Below are 20,515 nucleotides of genomic sequence, written 5' to 3'. Positions count from 1 at the left end.
TGTGAACTTTGCCTTAGAATAAGAACATGTTTCGCTTCCTGTTGAGTGTGTTCCATTTGCAAATTGAGTCCCCCGCTGCTATGGGAAAGTACGCTTTGTTTTAAGAAAGCTTAGATCTAAGAACGGACTTCCGGAATGGATTAAGTTCGTAAACCAAGGTACCACTGTGTATATGCTATGTTAAAAACAGGTTGCCTCTTGTCTCCAAACTCCAAGTTATGAAACCAAAATCTAAATTGCTGATGCAAAAGAAGAAAAGCTACAATAAGGAACACAGACTAACTTGAAAGAGAATCAGTCCTAGACACTGCTCTCTGCCTTCTCTTTATCAAGCTGCAAAATTCCAAATTAGATAACTCATCTCTTAACTTCAGACATCTACAAATCTTGCTTGTGACAAGTGCCAGTTTATATCCCTCCCCCCAATTCTCTCATTCAGTGGTGTGGAGGTAGCAAGAAACAGCAGGCATTTCTCCAAGTGTTTCTTACTTTCCACACACCAAAGTGGAAGTGAGAAAAATCCCCCCCCCCAAAAGACAGCAAGCTGAATAAGATGGAGGCAATGCTGATGGACGGCTGGCATTTCCAGGAATTGGGAAATCAGCCTGCTCTAGACAAAATGGCACTCCCTCTGAAGGAAGAGGTCTGTTGTCTGAGGGTGCTCCTGGATCCAGCATTGTCACTAGAGGACCAGGTGGCTTCCAAAAACAATTGGCATTTTATTTAGCAGCAGCTGTTATTAACTCTCAATGCACACAGTAAAAATATCATGGAAGAGCAATGAAAAAGTAAACCAACCCCTCCTCGCTGGCCATCTACATGTATAGAGCGAATGTGGTCTGCCAGATCTGGGCTTGAGTTGAAGCAAGAATGGCACTCGTCCCAACAGCAGTTATAACCAATACTTTTTGCTGATGAAGCTGTAACTCCTTGTCCACCCATCATAACTGGAGTTGAGCGTCCACTGGAAATTGTGCTGTCTACATCCATTATGGTACTGCTGATGCTACAGGAAGGGGGGTGGAGAAAAATGAGTTAATTATGAACTTTCTCATGTTTTCAAGCAAATTTATATTTCAACATAAATGGCAACACTCTAAATCCCAGCATGCAAATTAACAAATCTCAATATGCAAATAAATGAGGCAACTGTTGGTTCTGTCTAAATATAGGCCATTACTTCACTACTCCCTGGCTCCATGCCAGGAGTTAGCAAACCACAAGCCTTGGCTTGTCATTACATGCAAACCCATGATCATGGCTTGTTTTGCTCCACACAGACCAGGAGTGTAACAAAGGAACTCCATGCAGGAAGGTGGGTGAGTTGGTTGGCAGAGAAAGGATGGAGTAGTGTGCCCCTCCACTGTGCCCAGCATAGAAACAAAATGGGCTGCCAGCGGAAGGGAGCCCTCCTCTGAACACAGAAAATGAACTTTTGCCCTTTCTCTGCCAGTCTCCAACAGGCTACTAAAAACTGTTAGGATTCTTTACAAAACTAATGTACACATAATATACATCACAGCCATTTCTGGAAATATGTAAACAACTGCACATTGGCTCAGTCTTTGAGCACATAGAAAAGAATGACTGTGATTTCAAGCAATGGCCATTTTGTGTAGGGGTTCAATTCCTGCTCCCTGTGCATGTTGGTGGGGCACATTTCTGTTCTGCTCCACCCCACCCCACCCCCTCCTCCTTTGTTCCCTCTTCCGCGTCCAAAAGGACCCACATGCCAGTGATCACACATCATTTGAACATGCCTAAAATGGTCACCACTCCGCATGGGTTTCTGAAAAAGAAGTCAAGCCAAACAAATCTCAAATTTATTTTAGTTACAAGCTTGGCGAATCAAGGGAATGCTGTGGCCTTAGCGTATCTTGATTTCAGTAAGGCTTTGACAAATTCTCCAATGATATTCTTCTAAGAAGTTAGTAAAATGTGGACTGGACGAGATAACTGTTACCGGTAGGTGGATTTGTAGCTGGTTGACTGACTGAACCCAAAGAGTGCTTGCTAACAGTTCATTGTCATCTGGGAAATAAGTAAAAAGTGGAGTGCTGCAGGGTTCTGTCCCGTGCCTATTTTTGTTCAACATCTTTATAAATGACTTGGATGGAGGTATTGAGGGGAACCTTGTCAAATTTGCCGGTGACACCTAACTGGGAGAGATAGCTAATGCCGCTGAAGACAGAATGGGGATTCAAAATGACCTTAGCAGATTGGAGAACTGGTCCCCAATTAACAAAATGAATTTCACTAGAGACAAATGTAAAGTTCTACGAACTAGCTGCAGAAATATAAGATGGGGGACACCTAGACTGCCAGTACTACATGTGAAATGGATCTAGGAGTTTTCAGTAGCTTTTAGCATGAGTCAACAGTTGATGCAGCGGCGGGGGGCGGGGGGTGGGACTAATGCTATTCTAGGCTGCATCAACAGGTATCTCCAAGCAACCAAATGCCATTCCAGGCACTTCAGAAATAGTATTATTTTAACTTAGGCTAGACTACAATTGCAGAAACACTTAACAGAGAGTAAACACTACTATCACCATGGAGCTTACTTCGAAGTACAAAGAAACACGACTGCACTGCAGAGGCCTCCTTGTGCATTCTCTCTCTCTCTCCCCCCCCCCTTTTCCTCATGCAAGACTGTAAAAGCTTGTTGATTGTTGCTTTTATGCTTTATGTCCCACAACACTTTGCTTTATTTTGAACACATAATAAATAAGAAACAGTATTGCTACATCTACTGTATTTTATTCTATTAAAGGAAAGAAACACACTGCACTCAAGATCTGCAGTTCATTCCTTCAAGGGATGAGATTTCATCACTATTACAAGCAATCCCTTTTGGCAAATGTAATGAAAAGGCCTGCCATCTAAAAATCTTCTGTACTGCATTTGTTAAAATTGTAATGGCTAGGTCAGTCAAAAACAAATACAAAAATATTCATTGTAGTGTTCATCAAATAATTGCTATGACGGCTGCTTAGACAAAACATTGCAAAACAATGCCAGATAAATACAAAAAACCTAAACAACCTGAAAGTATTTTCGTGCTCTGCCTTTAAACTTTCCTTCCTAAAGTGTTTGACCAGGGCAGCTTTCCCTAAGGCACACTTCAGATCTAACAGATGGCCCTGGAGGTCAACATACAGGCTGGATCTGGTCATAGAACAGTATTCCTGAGATGCAAACCTTCCATTAGGCGCACACACAACTATTTGCAACCAAAGTGTATCTTGGCTGGTTAGGGGGAGCCAACACAGAACTGCACTAACCTAAGTCAAAGCTGATGTAGATTTTGGGATTCACAAAATATCTGCAAATGCTAAGAATCATATGGTACTCAATGAAGCTCTCCCTTAGCCCAGTTCTGTACATGCTCCAATGGGGTCAAGGGGGAGCATACAGACCTCTGCTTCTGATCTATCACCCACCCCCAATCACCGTAATGCTGACAAAAGTATAGACTTTTTTTGTATTACACTATTGATGTCTGCTAAGATTCAGGTGGATTTGTAGCTGGTTCTGCATTCTCCTGGAAAAAAGTAACAAGTGGGGTGCCACAGGGTTCTGTCCTGAGCCCATTGCTAGTTTGTCTTTATAAATTACTTAGGCAGGCATGACCAAACTTGGCCCTCCAGCTGTTTTGGGACTACAATTCCTATCATCCCTGACTGCTGGTCCTGTCAATTCAATTCAATTTTTTTTTAATTACAGCAAAAGCCAGCAATACAGAATATCATATCGCTGATCCTGTTAGCTAGAGATGATGGGAGTTGTAATCCCAAAACAGCTGGAGGGCCAAGTTTGGCCATGCTTGAACTAAGGGAATGCTTATCAAATCTGCAGATGACACCAAACTGGGAGGGATAGCTAATGCCATAGAAGACAGAATCAGGATTTAAGGAGACCTTAACAGATTGGAGAACTGAGCCCAAACAAACAAATGAATTTCAATAGGGACAAATGTCAGGTTCTACACTTAGGCAGGAAGAACCAGCTGCACTAATATAAGATGGGGACACTTGGTTTGCCAGTTCTACCCATGAAAAGGATCTAGAAATTTGCACTGGTTGTCAATTTGCTACCAGGCCAAGTTCAAAGTTTTGATACTAATATATACTGTACAGCCCTATACAGCTTGGGAACAGCTTATTTGAATGATTGTCGTATCTTTTGCATACCCAGCTGAAAGTACGCTCATTCAAGTTCCAAAGATGTAGTCCTTCTATGGAAACCTGAAGTACGGTTTTCAGCGGAGATGCCCCATTCTGTAGAACAGCATTCCTACTGGGGCAATTATCTGCATTTTCAAAAAACAACTGAAGACATGTTTGTTCTGACAAGCTTGCCCAACTGGATTAATTCATCTCTGGCACATGTGTCCATTTTGTATTGTTTGAAATTCATTTTGGTTTTGTTTATTTGTGCTGATTAGTTACTGTTTTTATCAGATACCATACAATGCCTTGGAACATATGTGGAAGGCAATGAACAACAACACGTAGGACACTATGTTACTCCCCCCCCCAAAAAAATCTCAAGTCCTAGACATTAGTCACTGCTCAGACAGAGCCCCTCAAAGACAGGGCACAGCTCAGGTTAAGTTCCCCACTAATCTGAGCTAAGACTGGTAGTGTCTTCTGGTGTCCAGGGCTTAAATGACAAACAGATGAAATGTCAAGGGAGTGGTCAAATGCACACCACAAATAAGTTATTAGGGAGGAAAGAAAAAGAAACAAGTGTTTTGGAGCTGCATAAGATCTAACTCCAGGATTCCATGCCCATTTGGTCCCACTTTAAGATTTAACTACATTTTAAGTAAAGCTCTCCAAACAGCAATTGACAAACTTGTTTGCAATCCTTCAGTTTTAAGACTTCCAAGGCAGTAAACAAAACTCATAGATAATAGAATAGAATAGAATAGAATAGAATAATTTATTGGCCAAGTATCAACCATACTAGGAATTTTGCTTCGACTACATTGCAATGAAAAGAAGAAACATACATCATACAAACACTATTCCCCTCACAATACAACAGCACAGCGAAAAAACCCCATACCACCAACTGGCCTCCCTTCCGCCCACAACTACAGATTCAACCATTTGATGGCACAAGGGAAAAAGCTATTCCTGTGCCTAGACGTTTTTGTATATAGAGTCCTGTACCGACATCCGGATGGGAGTAAATCAAACAGATGATGACGAGGGTGTGAAGGGTCTACAGCCATTCTCTCTGCTCTCTTCCTGACCCAAGTGGCATAAAGTGTCTCTATTGGAGGCAAACTAACATCAATTACCCTCTCTGCAGTTCTTGCATACAATTAATGCATACAATTAAACTCAACCTAATATAAGAAAACAAATGGAGGAAATCAACAGTACAACCAGGATCATCACCAAACTCCAGTCAACCTAAAAAAACTTCAGAAGATATGTGGGTCTCAGATTAATGCCTTTCACGACCTGTGCAGGTTCATGTGGAAGGAGGCAGCACAATAGATGTGTAGGGCACAAACCATTTAAGACTTCAGAGGTGAGCACCAAATTTCTGGTTTCAGCTGTTCCCAGAAACAGACAAATACAGGCATACCTCGGGTTAAGTACGCTTCAGGTTGAGTACTTTCAAGTTAAGTACAGTACTCCGCGGACCTGTCTGGAACGGATTAATCCACTTTCCATTACTTTCAATGGGAAAGTTCGCTTCAGGTTAAGTATGCTCCAGGTTAAGTTCGGACTTCCGGAACCAATTAAGTACTTAACCTGAGGTACCACTATAGTTCAAGATAGCTGTTCAAGGACAGGGTATAGATTAGAGATCCTATTAGCCAGTCCCAGCTGGGTTTTGTACTGAGTGAAGTTTCCAAGCATTGTTTGAAAACAGCATTACAGCATAAAATACATTTCCATGGTCCAGTTTGAAGGTTACTTGAGCATGGATAACTATGGCCATATTAGCTTGGTCCATGGCGATGCAAGTAGAATTAAGAAGTTAATTTTCTTAAGATTTATGAGCTACTGCAACATACAAGCACCCTAGAAAGTAACAGCTCTTTACCAAAAAAAGGTTGAGGAAGGAATAAACAGATCTGATGAAGTGACAAGGAGGAAGTGGTAATAGAAATCATTCATCTGTGTCCTCTTCTAGTGAGAAGCAAGAAAAATCACTAACCTCTGGCTCAGGTATATATAGAGTTGAATCTCAGCCCTCCACTTGTATTTTCTGGTATAATGTACAGAATCAGATAGTGAGTTAAGAAAATGTTGGAGCTTGACTTGTACACCAATGAAGAAAGTTATCTCCTCCACTGGAAACAGCCAATCCTCTCTGCGTTCCTTTGAATGTTCCCTTTGAAGGGAAGCAGAGAATTTGTCCTCCCACCATCTCCACACTGTTGGCAGCATTTGCAGGCCTCTATGAATTTGGATTTTGCTTATTCATGACCAGTCAATGCTAATGAAACAACCCGTGTTGCAGACTTGAGTCAAAATACCAAAAAAAAAGAGGCAACACATTGACCAATTCCAACGGGCGAAATATATCTATTTTTATCTTTATAAACTGTAACGACATGCGAGACAGTGATCCAAGGTAATCATACTGTTTCGGTTTGGTCTTCTTCAGTTTTTTAACTTAATGTTTGTATACAATCTGCGGAACAGGGGTCACATAGCAGGGGTTACATATGTGTATGGCCCCTGTTCCGTAGATTGTATACAAACATTAAGTTAAAAAACTGAAGACCAAACCAAAACAGTATGATTACCTTGGATCACTGTCTCGCATGTCGTTATAGTTTATAAAGATAAAAATAGATATATTTTGCCCGCTGGAATTGGTCGACGTATTCATGACCAGTGACAACCACTGCTCTCCCTTCAGTTCTCCCTTTGCTCTTAGGAACTGGAGAAACAGCAAGAACTCCAACCACTTTACCACTTTACCCTTCTCCAAAGCAGAGTGCAAAATTATAGAAAACATTCTGTCCTCTCCTATACATGCCACATAATTCATAGGAGTAGCACAAGTTTAATTCACTTCACACTGGTCTTTTCCAGAAACTGTGTGTCCATACTGATGCTTTTACAGTGTGAAGTTAAATGTAAATGTTATTGAGAAAGGAACAAGGTATGAGGAGATAGCAGCCTCTGTTGAAGACATCAGATTGCTGCAAGCTGATGGTGCCAGAGCTTCTTTGCACTCCATGGTCTCTAAACCAATTAGCCAAAAGGGTTAAGGTCTGGTAAGACAGCAGCTTACATTCATGTCACTCTGCTCAAGCACTCAAATGTAGATTCAAACAGGATGAACATTACTTCTTAGCTGGTAGAGCATGAAACTCCTAATCTCAGGTTTGTGGGTTTGAGCCCCATGCTAGGTGAAAGATTCCTGCATTGCAGAGGGTTTGACTCAATAGACAATTCTACAGTTCTATGATTCTTACATCTAAGTACATTTCACATGTGTCATCCAAAAAGCCCCAAAACCTTTCCCCATCTTGTCATATGCATAGACATATTCATCACAAATGTGTACACCTCAGTACTCTCAAATTTCCCTCATATTGCTGTTACATATCCTCAGATAGCTCAGTTTTGCAGATCATAAGACTCGATCTCAGGGTCAAGGGTTCAAACCCAACCTTGGGCAAAAGATTCCTGCATTGTAGGGGTTTGGACTAGATGACCCTCGTGGTCCCTTCCAACTCTAAAATTCTATGATTCTAATCATTCATTATCATGTGGTAATGAACACCACTGTGAAAAGGTTCTTCTAGTCTGTAATCTATTTTATGCTCCTGTATATACTTAGCTCCTCTTAGCTAATCAAATGAATTAAGGTTCCAATTCTTCAAATGGACAATTCGTTCACTGAAAACTAAAGCAGACACTAATAATGGAAGTATGTATATATATATATACTTCTATTAGACGAGGGATATATATATATATATCTCGTCTAATAGACGGAAAAGTACGGTATATAAGTATCTTGCTTCATTATCTATATTCCTGATATTTAAAGGCAATTTATTCATTGTTCACTGTTAAGAATAAGTAAGTTTTTGATAATAATAAAAATTGGTATGAGCTTTCGTGTGCATGCACACTTCTTCAGATACACATGCACTTCAGATACACTTCAGATTCGTGCATGCACACGAAAGCTCATATCAATGACAAACTTAGTTGGTCTCTAAGGTGCTACTGGAAGGAATTTTTTATTTTGTTTTGACTACGTCAGACCAACATGGCTACCTACATGTAACTAAGTTTTTGCTGCATGACTAGCACTGGTCCCCAACTGGTAGATTCCCGAACTCCCTCACTCAGTAGCATCAGAACAGTTATTTAAAATAAATGTGACACCACTCATGTAGTCAACATCTTTTCTAAGGGAGAATGTGAACATTTGACCACTCTTGCTACATACAAGGTCTGAGAGCAACAGCAGCATCTCTAGAGGCCCTTGAATGAGAATAAATCCATTCCCAGTTCTTCCATGAATCACTGGGGCAATGATTGCCATTTATTACTGTGAAGATACAATGGATAAGGATTCTATGCCATTTTAACTACAGAGAAATGACAGTACAGTAGGCTCTGCAAATGATTATAGCTCAATCATTTCGGGATCAGTTGTGCCAAGTTATGTTTTTGTATTTGGGACCAGTTCACTTACAGGAAAACATTCAGCTCAAACCAAAAAGTTTCAGGGAGGCCCAGAGGTAAAGTGGGCCTACAGGGAAGATTAGTTCAGAGAATACAAACCAATGATTCTCATTCTTATTCAAGCAGTCTGAACTGCTTCAGGGAACTCCATGCTATACTGCAGCATAACCTAAGTTCCCCCCCCCCAAACTTAGTAAGCTGTTTTTGATGGATTGTGGCACATATAAAGGCTACAATATTCAGAGCCATGTATACCACTTTTATCTGAAATACTGAGACACCAAGCTGCCACACATCAGAGCTTTCAATGTCTATAATAAAGTTAACTTTCATAAAGATCTAGAAGTGTAAATTAGATTATTAATGAAGAGCAAGTGAAGTTCAGAAGGCATGTGTGTAAGCTACTTACATTAAAAACTTACCCTCTGCATCTGGGTTTGTTGTTTTTAATTTATAGTTTGAAAAAAGTTTAATGATTTTTTAAAAGCACATGGATGTACACGCACTTGAAGAATACATAGAACACACCAAGAAGCCTTCATTTTTACAGCCATCTCCATATGCTAGTCTGTAACCGTTGTACAGTAGTACCTTGGATCTCGAATGCCTTGCAACTTGAACGTTTTTGGCTCCTGAAAGCCTCAAACCTGCAAGTGAGCGCTCTGGTTTGTGACCGTTCTTTGGAACCCAAAAGTCTGATGCGGCTTCCGATTGACTGCAGGAAGCTCCTGCAGTCAATCGGAAGCCGTGCCTTGGTTGTTGAACATTTTCAGAAGTCGAATAGACTGTACAACTGTCATACTGTAAAACATAATGAAAACTTTAAGAAGTTAAAGACAACTGAGAAAAAACAGATGGACCAGCACATGGAGTTTTTTAACTTTCAACGAAGATTGGAATATGTGCAGGATAAAGATGAGCTGCTGAATCCCAGTAGAGCTGACACAAATATAAACATCAAGTGTTAGCACCTTTAAATGCATCATATTTGAAGAAGACCATTAATCTTGGTTGTCTGTTTTGATGTTGGATTCTGCACAGTTATAAAGCAAAACCCACCTAGCTGTCAACTGCATCAAAAATGGCTCATGTATAAATGCACCGGGATATGAGGAACGTCAAATGATGTGGATGAGTACACCAAGCATATTTAATCTGCTGAACATTCATGATTTGTTGCCTTATGGGGCTTTTATGAAGTCATAAATGTGTGTTTAAAGCACATTAAACAAGCAAGCTGTTTTAGCAGATTTTAGTGCCCACTTAGTAGCTGCTTCTTATAAACAAAAATTTACCTTAAAACGGATTAGATAAATGCAGCATTAAAAATGGCCAAAGGCAACTACTGACTCCATATCACCCAGGGAAGAATGCAACATTTATAATCAGAACATTAGCCGAAATGAAAATAGTTAGAAAAAATAATGATGGAATTTAACTTGGCTCAATTTTTTAGTATTTGGGATCAATATTACAGCTCTGTATTTAAATCCCGCTATGATTAATGCTAACAGAATAGGACATGCTCTTCTGCTTTCAGCAACACCATTCCTGGAAAATACTGGAAATGGCCTCCACTACTGTCACTGGCCAGGTGCAGTGCCTCAGCCGTCCTGAGCTACCACAAACGTGGCAAGAAGAGACAAGTGTTCCCAAATGCAGTATTGAGCAGTAAGTCAACAATGCCCCAAAGGGCTGCTACCGTCCACTCTTTTATTTAGACCAAGGGGCACATCAGGCATTATATTTTCCATCAGAGAGATCTGTAGTAGAGAAGAGTAAATTTTGAAAGATTTCTGACTTACAGAAATGTGAAGGTGGGAAAAAATCAAGGGAGGGGGAACCATCTTGTGAACTGCCCTGAGATCTTCAGATGAAGGGTGTGTATATAAATTTAATAAATCACCATCACCACCATCATCCCTGCCCCGTCCCCGAGGGCTTTTTCTTTCTTTCAGTTTTTTTCAAATGGTAAAACTGGAAATTTGGGGGGAAATATTAAATACTTTTCCTTTTGAATGGCAAAATGCTTTTACGACAGTTTTACTTGTTCAAAATGTGTTCTATGTATTACTACGGTACTACAGTATATTTTATTACCCATCCTTCACCCTAGGGTTCCAGGGTGGGTTACAACAATTGAAACATAGTGTGGAAAATGGTTTGAAGCAACCTGCATCACAGAAATAAGGTAGGTCCTAAAAATATACATCTCAAGTGCATAAAGAAATGTGCAAAACAGCAAGAAGTAAGATGTGTGTTCTTAGACAGCAGTTTGTAGTGCTCTTTCTCTCTACTATTGGGTATATCCACAATTTGGAATTTACAAACCAATGCCATTGAAACCTTAGAAGCAGCAGTCCTATGCAAGCTAATCAAGGGGGTATATCCACCATTAAATAGAGTGGGCTCTACTAGAGTGGGCTCTACTTCTGAGTAAATATGAATAGGATTCCTCTGCAAAGTTCATAAATACTGAAAAAGAGTTAAGTACATAGCTATGATCTAAGTAAGTTTGCATTTTATATTGTCAAAGTATTAAAAGGCAAATTTGCTTACATTTCAACTTCCCCAAAGGATTTGCATGTCCCCACCTCCATGCAGCTCAACAAAAAAGGGGGGGGGCTCCTGCTGCAGGCACACCCAGTGATGAGCCAAAGCACCTATCCCTGTACTCACAGAAGACATTGTTAACTTAATTTCTATGTACTAATTGATTGGGGAAACAGGGAAAAATTTTAAAAAATGATAATGGCATTATACGTTTTCAGCATTATTTAAGATAAGCTTTAGTATCTCATAACAAATTACTCCTTAACTCAACAATTCAATGTTATTTTATATGTGATAAATGGAGTCTATGCTAGCAAATTCTGGCTTGCAGGGACTTGGGCCAAGTAACTTTTTTTAAAGGAACTTTAATATTTCAGGACTATTTTTTTTAAAATGCAAACTTTCTATTTTGCATCTAATAAGCTTCAAGTTTTCTTCTAGTCAGCAACTGTCTCCTAGGAACTGAACTAGCCTTAAGAATTTAAATAGTGGCTCAACACTGCAACTTGCATGTTTGCATGAAACCTATCTGCCATCAGTTATTATTCATTTAATAGGGTGACTAAATAAAATACAGGTGCAAGCTAAAATAGTATAGTCACTACGACTAGTTTAACAATTTATTTTTAATCATGTCATACTATATACTAATAGACAAGTATCATAAAAAAACAACATACCTACTAAGAAATGCCCAGAACCCCAGCAGATTGTTAATATCTGCTGCATACGCTTGTGAGAACACAACTACCGTAAGAACCATTGGTCATGCAGAAGCTTGTTGTGCCAATATAAGCATTATACACATACCCTTTTGTTCAGAAGCACAACTGGGTTTTCATAAGCTGCATAAACCCACTTGTGTTAGTAAATTTTACAAGATATGCTTGTTAGTTACACGGCTGATACGCACAATTAGGTATTTGCTGCTCCCTTAAAGGGTGAGTAAAGGAGAAGAGGAACCAGTGCAAACCATTCCCCACTTCCCAAGCTAAGATGCCTTTTGAGGAGGATTTTAGAGAGGAGTGTAAAAAACATAAAAAGCTCCAAAGCTAAGACAGCCATGTTTGCTAGAACAGGGTGTGGTAAAAAAGGAAGGAGCTAAAAAAAAGAAAGAGGGGAAATAAAATATAAGACGATGAGCATCTAAGGCTCTCTAAAAACCAACTCCTCCCAAACCAGCAATGGATTGTATGGGGCCTGGCTTCTAGCCAGATGGGGAAAAGGAGGATTTCTGTAGTAACAAGCCACAACCATTCCAACAAACAGAAAAACCAAATAAAGTTCCTCTCACTGACAGATAAGGATATGCAATACATAAAGGCCCAGTTGCCCTGGAAGAACAAGAAGAGGCGTTTTAGGGTGGATGGAGACTTGTTGGTTCTACCTTCCTATGGGCACACATGAAACCTTTTAATACTTTTGACACAACACACCTGGGTCAGCAAGTAGCAATTCTTTTGCAGGAATTAATCTACATCAGTGTTTCCCAAACTTGGGTCTCCAGCTGTTTTTGGACTACAACTCTCATCATGCCTAGCAAGCAGGGGTAGTGGTCAGGGATGATGGGAACTGTAGTCCAAAAACAGCTGGAGACCCAAGTTTGGTCAACACTGCTGTACATGCCCAGGAAGAAAAAGAGAGGGGGGGGGTGAGAAGCCCCCTCCCTGTCCAAGATGGAGGGGCCATGCTCAGGCTAAGGGCAAGTCCTGCCAAGTGAGGCAGCAGCAGCTTAACTTCTGGAACTTTTGAACCTGGAACAAAGATGGGAGACAGTGCAGATTGGAAGGGGGCATCGCAAAAAATAGAGCGGGGTGGGGTGGAAGCGAAAAGATGCTGAGGGTTGGCGTTGGGCCGGGGGCGTAATCCGCTTTTGAGAGAGAGTGCGTGCTGATCTTTAAAGGCTTAAAAATTTAACATTTCTAGGGACTGGGGCACACCCCAACACCCTGCGCCCGCCTTTATCACGAGTCCCCACTCCACTGTGATAAGTTGCACCCCGGGGGCCCCTAAACTTGAGAGAGGGAAGAAGAACGAGCGCACCCCCCCCCAACCGACCTGTCTTCGGAGTCCATGCGGCTGAGCGGCTCCCCGTCCGAGGAGATCTCGAGGCTGCCCCTCCGGCCTGCCGACGAGGTGCTGCAGGTGCTGCTGCCGCCGCTCCTTCCTCCGCTCCCGGTGCTGTAACCCTCGTCTCCTCCGCCCGCGCTGGAGCTGCTGCTGCACATGCCGCCGCTTCCCCCGCCGCTCGGGCCTTCGCCTCCCGCCGCCGCTGTTCCCGCCGCTGCCGGGCCTCCGCCTCCTCCGCTGCTCCCGGGCCCGTCGCCGCCGCCGCTGCCCCCGCTCCCTCCGACTCCTCCTTCTCCCAGGCCGCCCTTGGCGTAGGCCTCGCTGCCTGCGGGGCTGAGGGAGCGGATCTCGTCGCTGCAGCAGCCGCTGGAGGACGAGGACCCGGCGCTGCTGCCGGCCTCGTCGTCGTCGTCATCCTCGTCCTCGTCGTCGCCGTCGCCCGCCTGGCTGGCGCTCTGAGGGCTCGGCTCCGACATGCTCTCCGTGCCTTCGCCGCCGCTCAGGAGGGGCTGAGGCGGAGGCAGCAGCAGCAGCAACGGCGGCGGTGAAGGCTCGGCCTCCATCTCGACCGCCGCGGGGAAAAAGGACGAAGGGGAGGCTTCGCTCTCGGCCTCCTCAGCGCTCGATGAGGAGGGAGGAGGCGGCGGCACCCCCAGCGGGGGAGGCTCCGCCATGTCGCTCAGCTCGGCCGCCATGGCGCGTCGGGAGTCTCAGCGTCGTTCGGCTCTCTTTCTCCTCTCGCGCCTACGCAGACAGACGGACGCTCGCTCGCTCGCTCGCTCGCTCGCTCACTGACGGGACTGACGGACCGACTCACCGGCCAGATGCCGCCGCGGGCGAGGGGAGGGAGGAGGAGGAGGAGGAGGAAGGGAAGTGGGAGGAGCTTCCGCTGCGGTGATGGTGGCGGCGCCAGGCACGCGCGCGCGCCGCTCGCTACGGCAGCCGCCTGCGGACAAAAGCGCGAAGCGGGCTCCGAGGACGCAACCGCAGGAGGACAGGGTGGGCGGGAGGAGGAGGGGTTGCCGGGCGAAGGGATTGGCTGAGATGGAACCAGGGGGGAGGAGCGAGCCCGTGCTGGTGCCTCTCTTCAGAGTGAGGCTGCGCAGGGAGCCGGGTTCAAATTCCTCCCTTTTAATCCCGTGAAGTTGGGTACTGTATGGGTATCTGTGTGAGCCCCAGCCTACCTCGCAAGGCAGTTGTTGTTTTTTCGTTTCATATAATATTTTTGTCATGCAATTTAATACCTGGCTTGTTTGTTTTTTTAAAAAACTACACACACACACACAGAGACACCTGAAAGGTAACGCTGTACAATGATAAATAAGTGCATATCTCTTTCCTCTTGGTTGTGATGTATCCGGTCGGGGCTAGGTTATTGTCTGTACTGTCTTTGGTTGCCAGTCGCTTTGGGTTGCACTAGGCAAGGTAAAGCAACTCAGAAATTTAATAATGGTAATGCTAAAATGGTGGGAGGGGATTCATGGCCCTACTTCAAAACATACAAAAGTAAAAAATACTAAGCTTAAGATCGCCTCAATTTTATTTTATTTTATTTTAATGCATTTAATTCTTGCAAATGTAACGGGATGATGATGAGAAGAATCATCATAATCTGACATTTGCTATAAAAATAATGATATTCCGACCGTCTTCACTTGAGTTCCCCGGGAAGAGGGAATGATGGGTTCCAGTACTCTGGGAATTTCAGTTTCAGGATGGGGTGTCTCCTAACGGGTTGAATGCTCTGTAGACTCTGAATTTCTTGCAGCAAGTGGCAAATTAGATTAGACAGCCCATCCCACTCCTCCACAGGGCCAGCCCAAGCCATTTCCAACAGGTGGTTCTCCAGGCGCAGGTTGAAGACTTCCAGCGAGGGAAAGCCATCTGCACCCACACACTCCAGTTAATTGTTGAACTGCCCTTACTGTAAAGAGGTACTTCCCAATGTTCAACTAAATCTACTCTGCTGTCACTCAAGCCCATTAGTCATGCCCATTGGGACAACAGAGGAAAAGTCTCACCCTACATTTGAAGCAGCACCATACCACTTTAAACAAAGAATCATGGGGACTGTAGTTGCTGGGACTTAGGAGTGGGGTCAGTGCTGTTGCGTTGAGGGTCCTGCTTGTGGGCTTCCTCTATGCATCTGCTTGGCCACTGTGGTTGCAGGATGCTAGAGTAGAGGGCTTACATGTGCCTTTGGCCTGACCCAGCCAACAGCACTCTTCTTAGGAAAGGGAGCAGCAGCTGGTGGAGAAGGAGGAGGTTAAGGAAGAAGGTGGAACCACAGGCAATTTAATTGTTAACATCCTGACAAGAAGAGATTTGGAATTGGAAGGTAACCCTCCTGGAAATACACTTCCATGGGGTTAACTGGAGGCAAGGGAGAAATCATACTTTATTGCTCCCTCTCTCCCATATCCACCAGCAAAAGAGAACAATTGGGGCATCTTAAAACTGTTCTCAGCGAAAGTGAACCTAGCCTAGCGTAAAGCTTCAAGCTGGGGATCTGAGTAAGTGCTCAGCTTTCCAAAGTGCTTTTCCAGTTTTGAAAGGAAAGGAGCAAATATATGCAGCCCACAATGAAGTCATTCCCGAAAATGAGTTGACGTAGCAAACTCATCCATTCTCCAGGATGGCAGAGACATCAGTGGCCCTAAAACCAACTGGCTACCCTCATCTGAGGGGCTGATTGAAAGTGTGCAGCTGCTGTTCTAAAAGCTGGTTTGTGTGTTTCAATACAAACAAGCTAGAAACCGATACTTTGCTTGTACAAACTTCAAGCAGCAGCAGCAGCAGCAGCAGCTGTGGAGCAGAACTAAGCCAGCACAATCTGATATGAAATAGCTAAGAAGTATGCCATTAGAACTATGAAATTTGAACATAGGAACATTATCGTGACCCAGGCTATTGGTCCATCCATCTAGCTCAGTATTGTCTACAACAGAGATGGGGGAGCCAGCTGCCCTCCAGAAGTTGTTGGACTACAACTCCCATCATCCCTCATGATTGACCATGCTGGCTGAGGCTGATGGGAGTTAGAGTCCATCAACATCTGGAGGGCCATGGATTTCCCACTCCTGGTCTGCATTAACCTATAGCAGGCATCCCCAAACTGCGGCCTTCCAGATGTTTTGGCCTACAGCTCCCATGATCCCTAGCTAACAGGACCAGTGGTCAGGGATGATGGGAATTGTAGTCCAAAACATCTGGAGGGCCGAAGTTTGGAGATGCCTGACCTATAGTAATATACACATATAAATCTGTCACCTTGAGCCAATTACAACCTCTCGCCCTAACCTACCTGACAATATTGTTGTAAATAAAAAATGTGTGAGGGAAGGGATCATGTACAACACCTTCAACAGATAAATGGAATTACAGTAATTTTTAAGCTGTAAATTGCCTTAAGTCCCTGTCAGGGAAAAAGGTGGGTAACAACAACAATCAACAGTGAGAATTATCAGGAATTTACCAGAGAGTAAATCCTATTCAACTCAGTGGGAGTGAGTAAAAATGCTTAGGATTGCAGTGTTAAGGCTGCACAGTCTTTACCCAGTTGCCTGGGAGTAAGCTCCATTGAATACAACGGGACTTACTTGAGAGTGCACAATGTAAGGCTCCATCTACAATAAAGGAATAAGCACTCCACGCATTTCCTACCAGTAAGAAATGACTGGCTGCTGAAGCATTGCAATTACCGTAAAGAATCTAAGGTGGATTGGTGACCTTTTTCTTCAGAATTAGGAAAGGCTTCATATGCCAGCTTCACCATTTCCTCCACTGGGTGCAGACATTTTCTTTCCAGTATAAACAGGACTCTGTTTTTACACCTACACACCCACCACTTGTAATTGTTCTCCGAGATGTGGAGGAGAGGGGGGAAAGGAGAACCGGGACATTCTGGGATCAAAACAGAAACTGGGACGAATTCTGTAATTCCCAGGTTGTCCCTGGAAAATCGGGACCCTTGGGGGGGCATGTGTCAATAGGCAGGGAGTTCCAAAGTGTGAGTGCTGCAAGACCAGATCAATTTCTTACAAATGTGGAGCAAGTATTACATGGCGCATTAGATCATGCCAGTTCCATAGATCGGAGTGGCTGAGCCGGCACGTGTGGGGGCAAGGCGATCCTGCACGTAAACTGGTCCCAAGTTAAGGGCTTTATATACTGAGAGTAAGACCTCGAAGCAGCAGAGGTGTTCTATGCTGAAAGAGTCTCAGGTAAATGGAACATATCCTGTGTAGACTGATACTAACACCTACAGACAACTCTCTTGCCTGTCTCTTGCTGGTGCAACAAATAGGTCATTCTACACCATATACGTGGAGCCTTCTAGAATATTCTGTGCTGCGTGTGGTTCTGCATCCATCACCCCCTACACGTTAATTGGATCCCGTACAGAGTCTCAGTGGTGTCAGGTTTCCCCCCCCCCTGAAATTGGCCCTTGTCAGCAGCCTTGAACTCCCCATGACCTCCATCACAGAAGCTTCGCTCTGTCTACACAGATTACTGTGCAAAACTCATGACGGGTTTGGATTTTATTCAACGGCAGATTTACACGTCGGCCAATGCAGCGGGAGTGCCCCAAGAGCTTAAACCTCGAATATCTGGGAGCTGTTAAGAACAGAACGAAATATTCTGGGAAAGGAGGGAAATGAGGAGTCTGCATCCGTTACACTGCAACCCCAGCAGATGCACAAGCAATCTAGGGAAAGTTCACAACCACACAGCACAATAGCGGTTCTGTGCAATCATGTTAAATAACACTAAAAAATAGTGAGTGCTAAGAGATGCTCTGCATGAGGGAAGGAGGACAATTGTTAAGGATCTTCTTTCAGAGAATAGAAAAGGGGGAAAGCCTCAGAGCACATTTTTGTATAACATTGCCAAGATATTTTACAGCACAATCCTAGACATGCCTGCTCAGGAATAAGCACCGCTGATTTCAATGGGACTCACTCCCAGCTAAGCGTGTATAAGATTTCAGCCTTCTTATGCTTTGCTTTCAAAAATAGCAGCTCTTCTTCTTTCCATAGTTTTGCTCCGACGTTGTAAAAGCAATCTTTTAAAAGTCTTTTACCACAAATACTCTCTTCAGAATCAAGGGAATTGTTAGGAGCTAAGCCAGGGAGAGTTGCAAAGTAATGAACTCTTGACTTTTTCCAGCTGCTCTGCCCCATGCTCTGTCTTATTAAACTGCTGATGCTTTTAGGCAGCTGCTCAAGAGGCTGCAACTCTTTTTTTGGATGGGGAAGCCAAGGTACATGCCTAGATGTTCTGCAGCAAGTCTCCACCACCCTGGCAGCTTTCGTCCAGGAAGCAGATATCCATGCATGTTCATTCATACATGTATGTTCATGTTATGTACATCACACTGAATTGCCCCAACACCCCTGCTGCCTTTCTACCTGAACAATGGCTATTCTCCTCCAGAAAGGTGCTGGCCTCCTTGGTCTGCTGCCTAACTCACTTGTTACCTTGACACTCCATCAGTAGACCAGTGAGACTTCCTGGTGTTCACAGGATATTTTATTCGTTTACTGTGCTGTGAAAGTTCCTAGCATTTTGTAGCTGATACTTGTACAAAACGTTTGCATATAAATAATAATAATAATAATAATAATAATAATAATAATAATAATAATAATTTATACCCTGCCCATCTGGCTGGGTTTCCCCAGCCACTTTGGGTGGCTTCCAACAAAAGATTAAAAATACATTAAAACATCAGTCCTTAAAAACTTCCTTAAACAGGGCTGCTTTCAGATGTCTTCGAAATGTCAGCTACGGTAGTTGTTTATTTCCTTGACATCTGATGGGAGGGCGTTCCACAGGGCAGGCGCCACTACTGAGAAGGCCCTCTGCCTGGTTCCCTGTAATCTCGCTTCTCGCAGTGAGGGAACCGCCAGAAGGCCCTCAGCGCTGGACCTCAGTGTCCGGGTTGAACAATGGGGGTGGAGATGCTCCTTCAGTATTCTGTTGGTTATTTGTTGTTGATTTCTCTCATGCCTTTGCCTAGCTGCAAATGTTTCCCTTAGCTTATTTAATTTGCCTATGATTGCATTTTGTGCTTTGACATGAAAATGGCAGTTTAATTTTACTTTGCTGATTCTGGGGTCTGTCCAACTTAGAAGACATGTCTTGTCTTTTATTGATACTGTCTTAAGGTCTGTGTGGCCGCCTTTACTTTTGAGCTTGAACCTTCATCTGGTTTTATGAGGCCTCAGCGTTCCTTGGGAAACAGAGTTCCTTAATTTAGCGTGCAAAGGTCTGATCTGTATTATTATTTGGTATCTGCTGTTTATTTCTGTATTTGGGTTTTTGCATATTTGCTGTTTATTTCAGATGCTTTAAAGCTATGTTGTAAACCACTGGGACTTTTGCTTAACTATAAGCAGCATATAAATTGTCCTAATAAATAGAAATTCAAGTTGCATGATGTCAGAAACTGGTTGGACACTGAGAAGTGGTGGGAGGAACCAGCTGGGGAGCCCCCAAGGGAAGACGGCTTGGGGCCTGGGGAGGGACAGCAGTGAGTGGTCAGAGGGAGAAGAGGGGGCAGAGGGGGGGAGGGGAGGTGTCGGAAGCTGAAGAGGTAACAGGGTTTAGTGAGCTGGGAGCGTCTGTGGCAGAGAGAAGTCCAGAACCAAAGACAGAAGCTGAAGCAGGCAAGTGGGAGGAGGGAGGTCAAGAGGCAGAGATGAGTCAAGTTGTTGAAGAGGCATGGGTGTCTTCCCCTCCTGCTGCAACAACCTCTCCTCCCCCCTGGTTTCTCAGGACCAGGAGAGGTATGAAGTGGGAGGAGGAAAAGCAGACATACCGTAGTCTCAGTTTGCTAGGGAAAGACCTGAGCTGCCTTCCCTTGGGGGTTCCCCAGCTGCTGCCCCCCACCATTCCTATGTGTCCAGCCAGTCCATGACATTGGTCATTTCTCTGAGGCTGTCTTTTGATGTGGCGAGGTTCAGATTCTTCTATCCCAGAATGACAAAGAGCACAGGGTAGAATGAGTGAGGAGTGAGGTTTCTTTACAGATTCTGATGATTCCTAGTTGCTAAAGTGAAATGCATAATCCATTAGACTCAAGATGGGCTTAAGAATGAAAGACAAAGTCTACTCCTCCTATACGGCTGTCAGGATTTGGGTGGTGTGATAAATTGCTTCAGAGGCAGGGTAAATTGCCCTAAAAATACCTGGTTAGTATGCTT

General features: G+C 43.7%; 1 protein-coding gene across 4 annotated transcripts in view; it reads right to left on the bottom strand.

The window, feature by feature from the left end:
- Positions 1 to 14,824, bottom strand: part of AEBP2 (AE binding protein 2) — a 36,007-nt gene extending 21,183 nt beyond the window's left edge. For all 4 annotated transcript variants that reach the window (XM_060279150.2, XM_060279151.2, XM_060279152.2 and 1 more), the window contains exons 1-2: positions 13,296 to 14,824; positions 799 to 1,006 (exon numbers count right to left, since the gene is read on the bottom strand). In XM_060279150.2, the coding sequence (XP_060135133.1) occupies positions 799 to 1,006; positions 13,296 to 14,002 (915 nt within the window). In that variant the 5' untranslated portion in view covers positions 14,003 to 14,824. The remainder of the gene's footprint in view (positions 1 to 798; positions 1,007 to 13,295) is intronic.
- Positions 14,825 to 20,515: the final 5,691 nt, after the last annotated feature.

This window comes from Zootoca vivipara, chromosome 9, assembly GCF_965207765.1.
Source record: "Zootoca vivipara chromosome 9, rZooViv2.hap1.1, whole genome shotgun sequence".
Taxonomy (NCBI): Eukaryota; Metazoa; Chordata; class Lepidosauria; order Squamata; family Lacertidae; genus Zootoca; species Zootoca vivipara.
The sequence above is the reverse complement of the archived record's forward strand: the minus strand, read 5'-3'. Positions and strand labels throughout refer to the sequence as shown.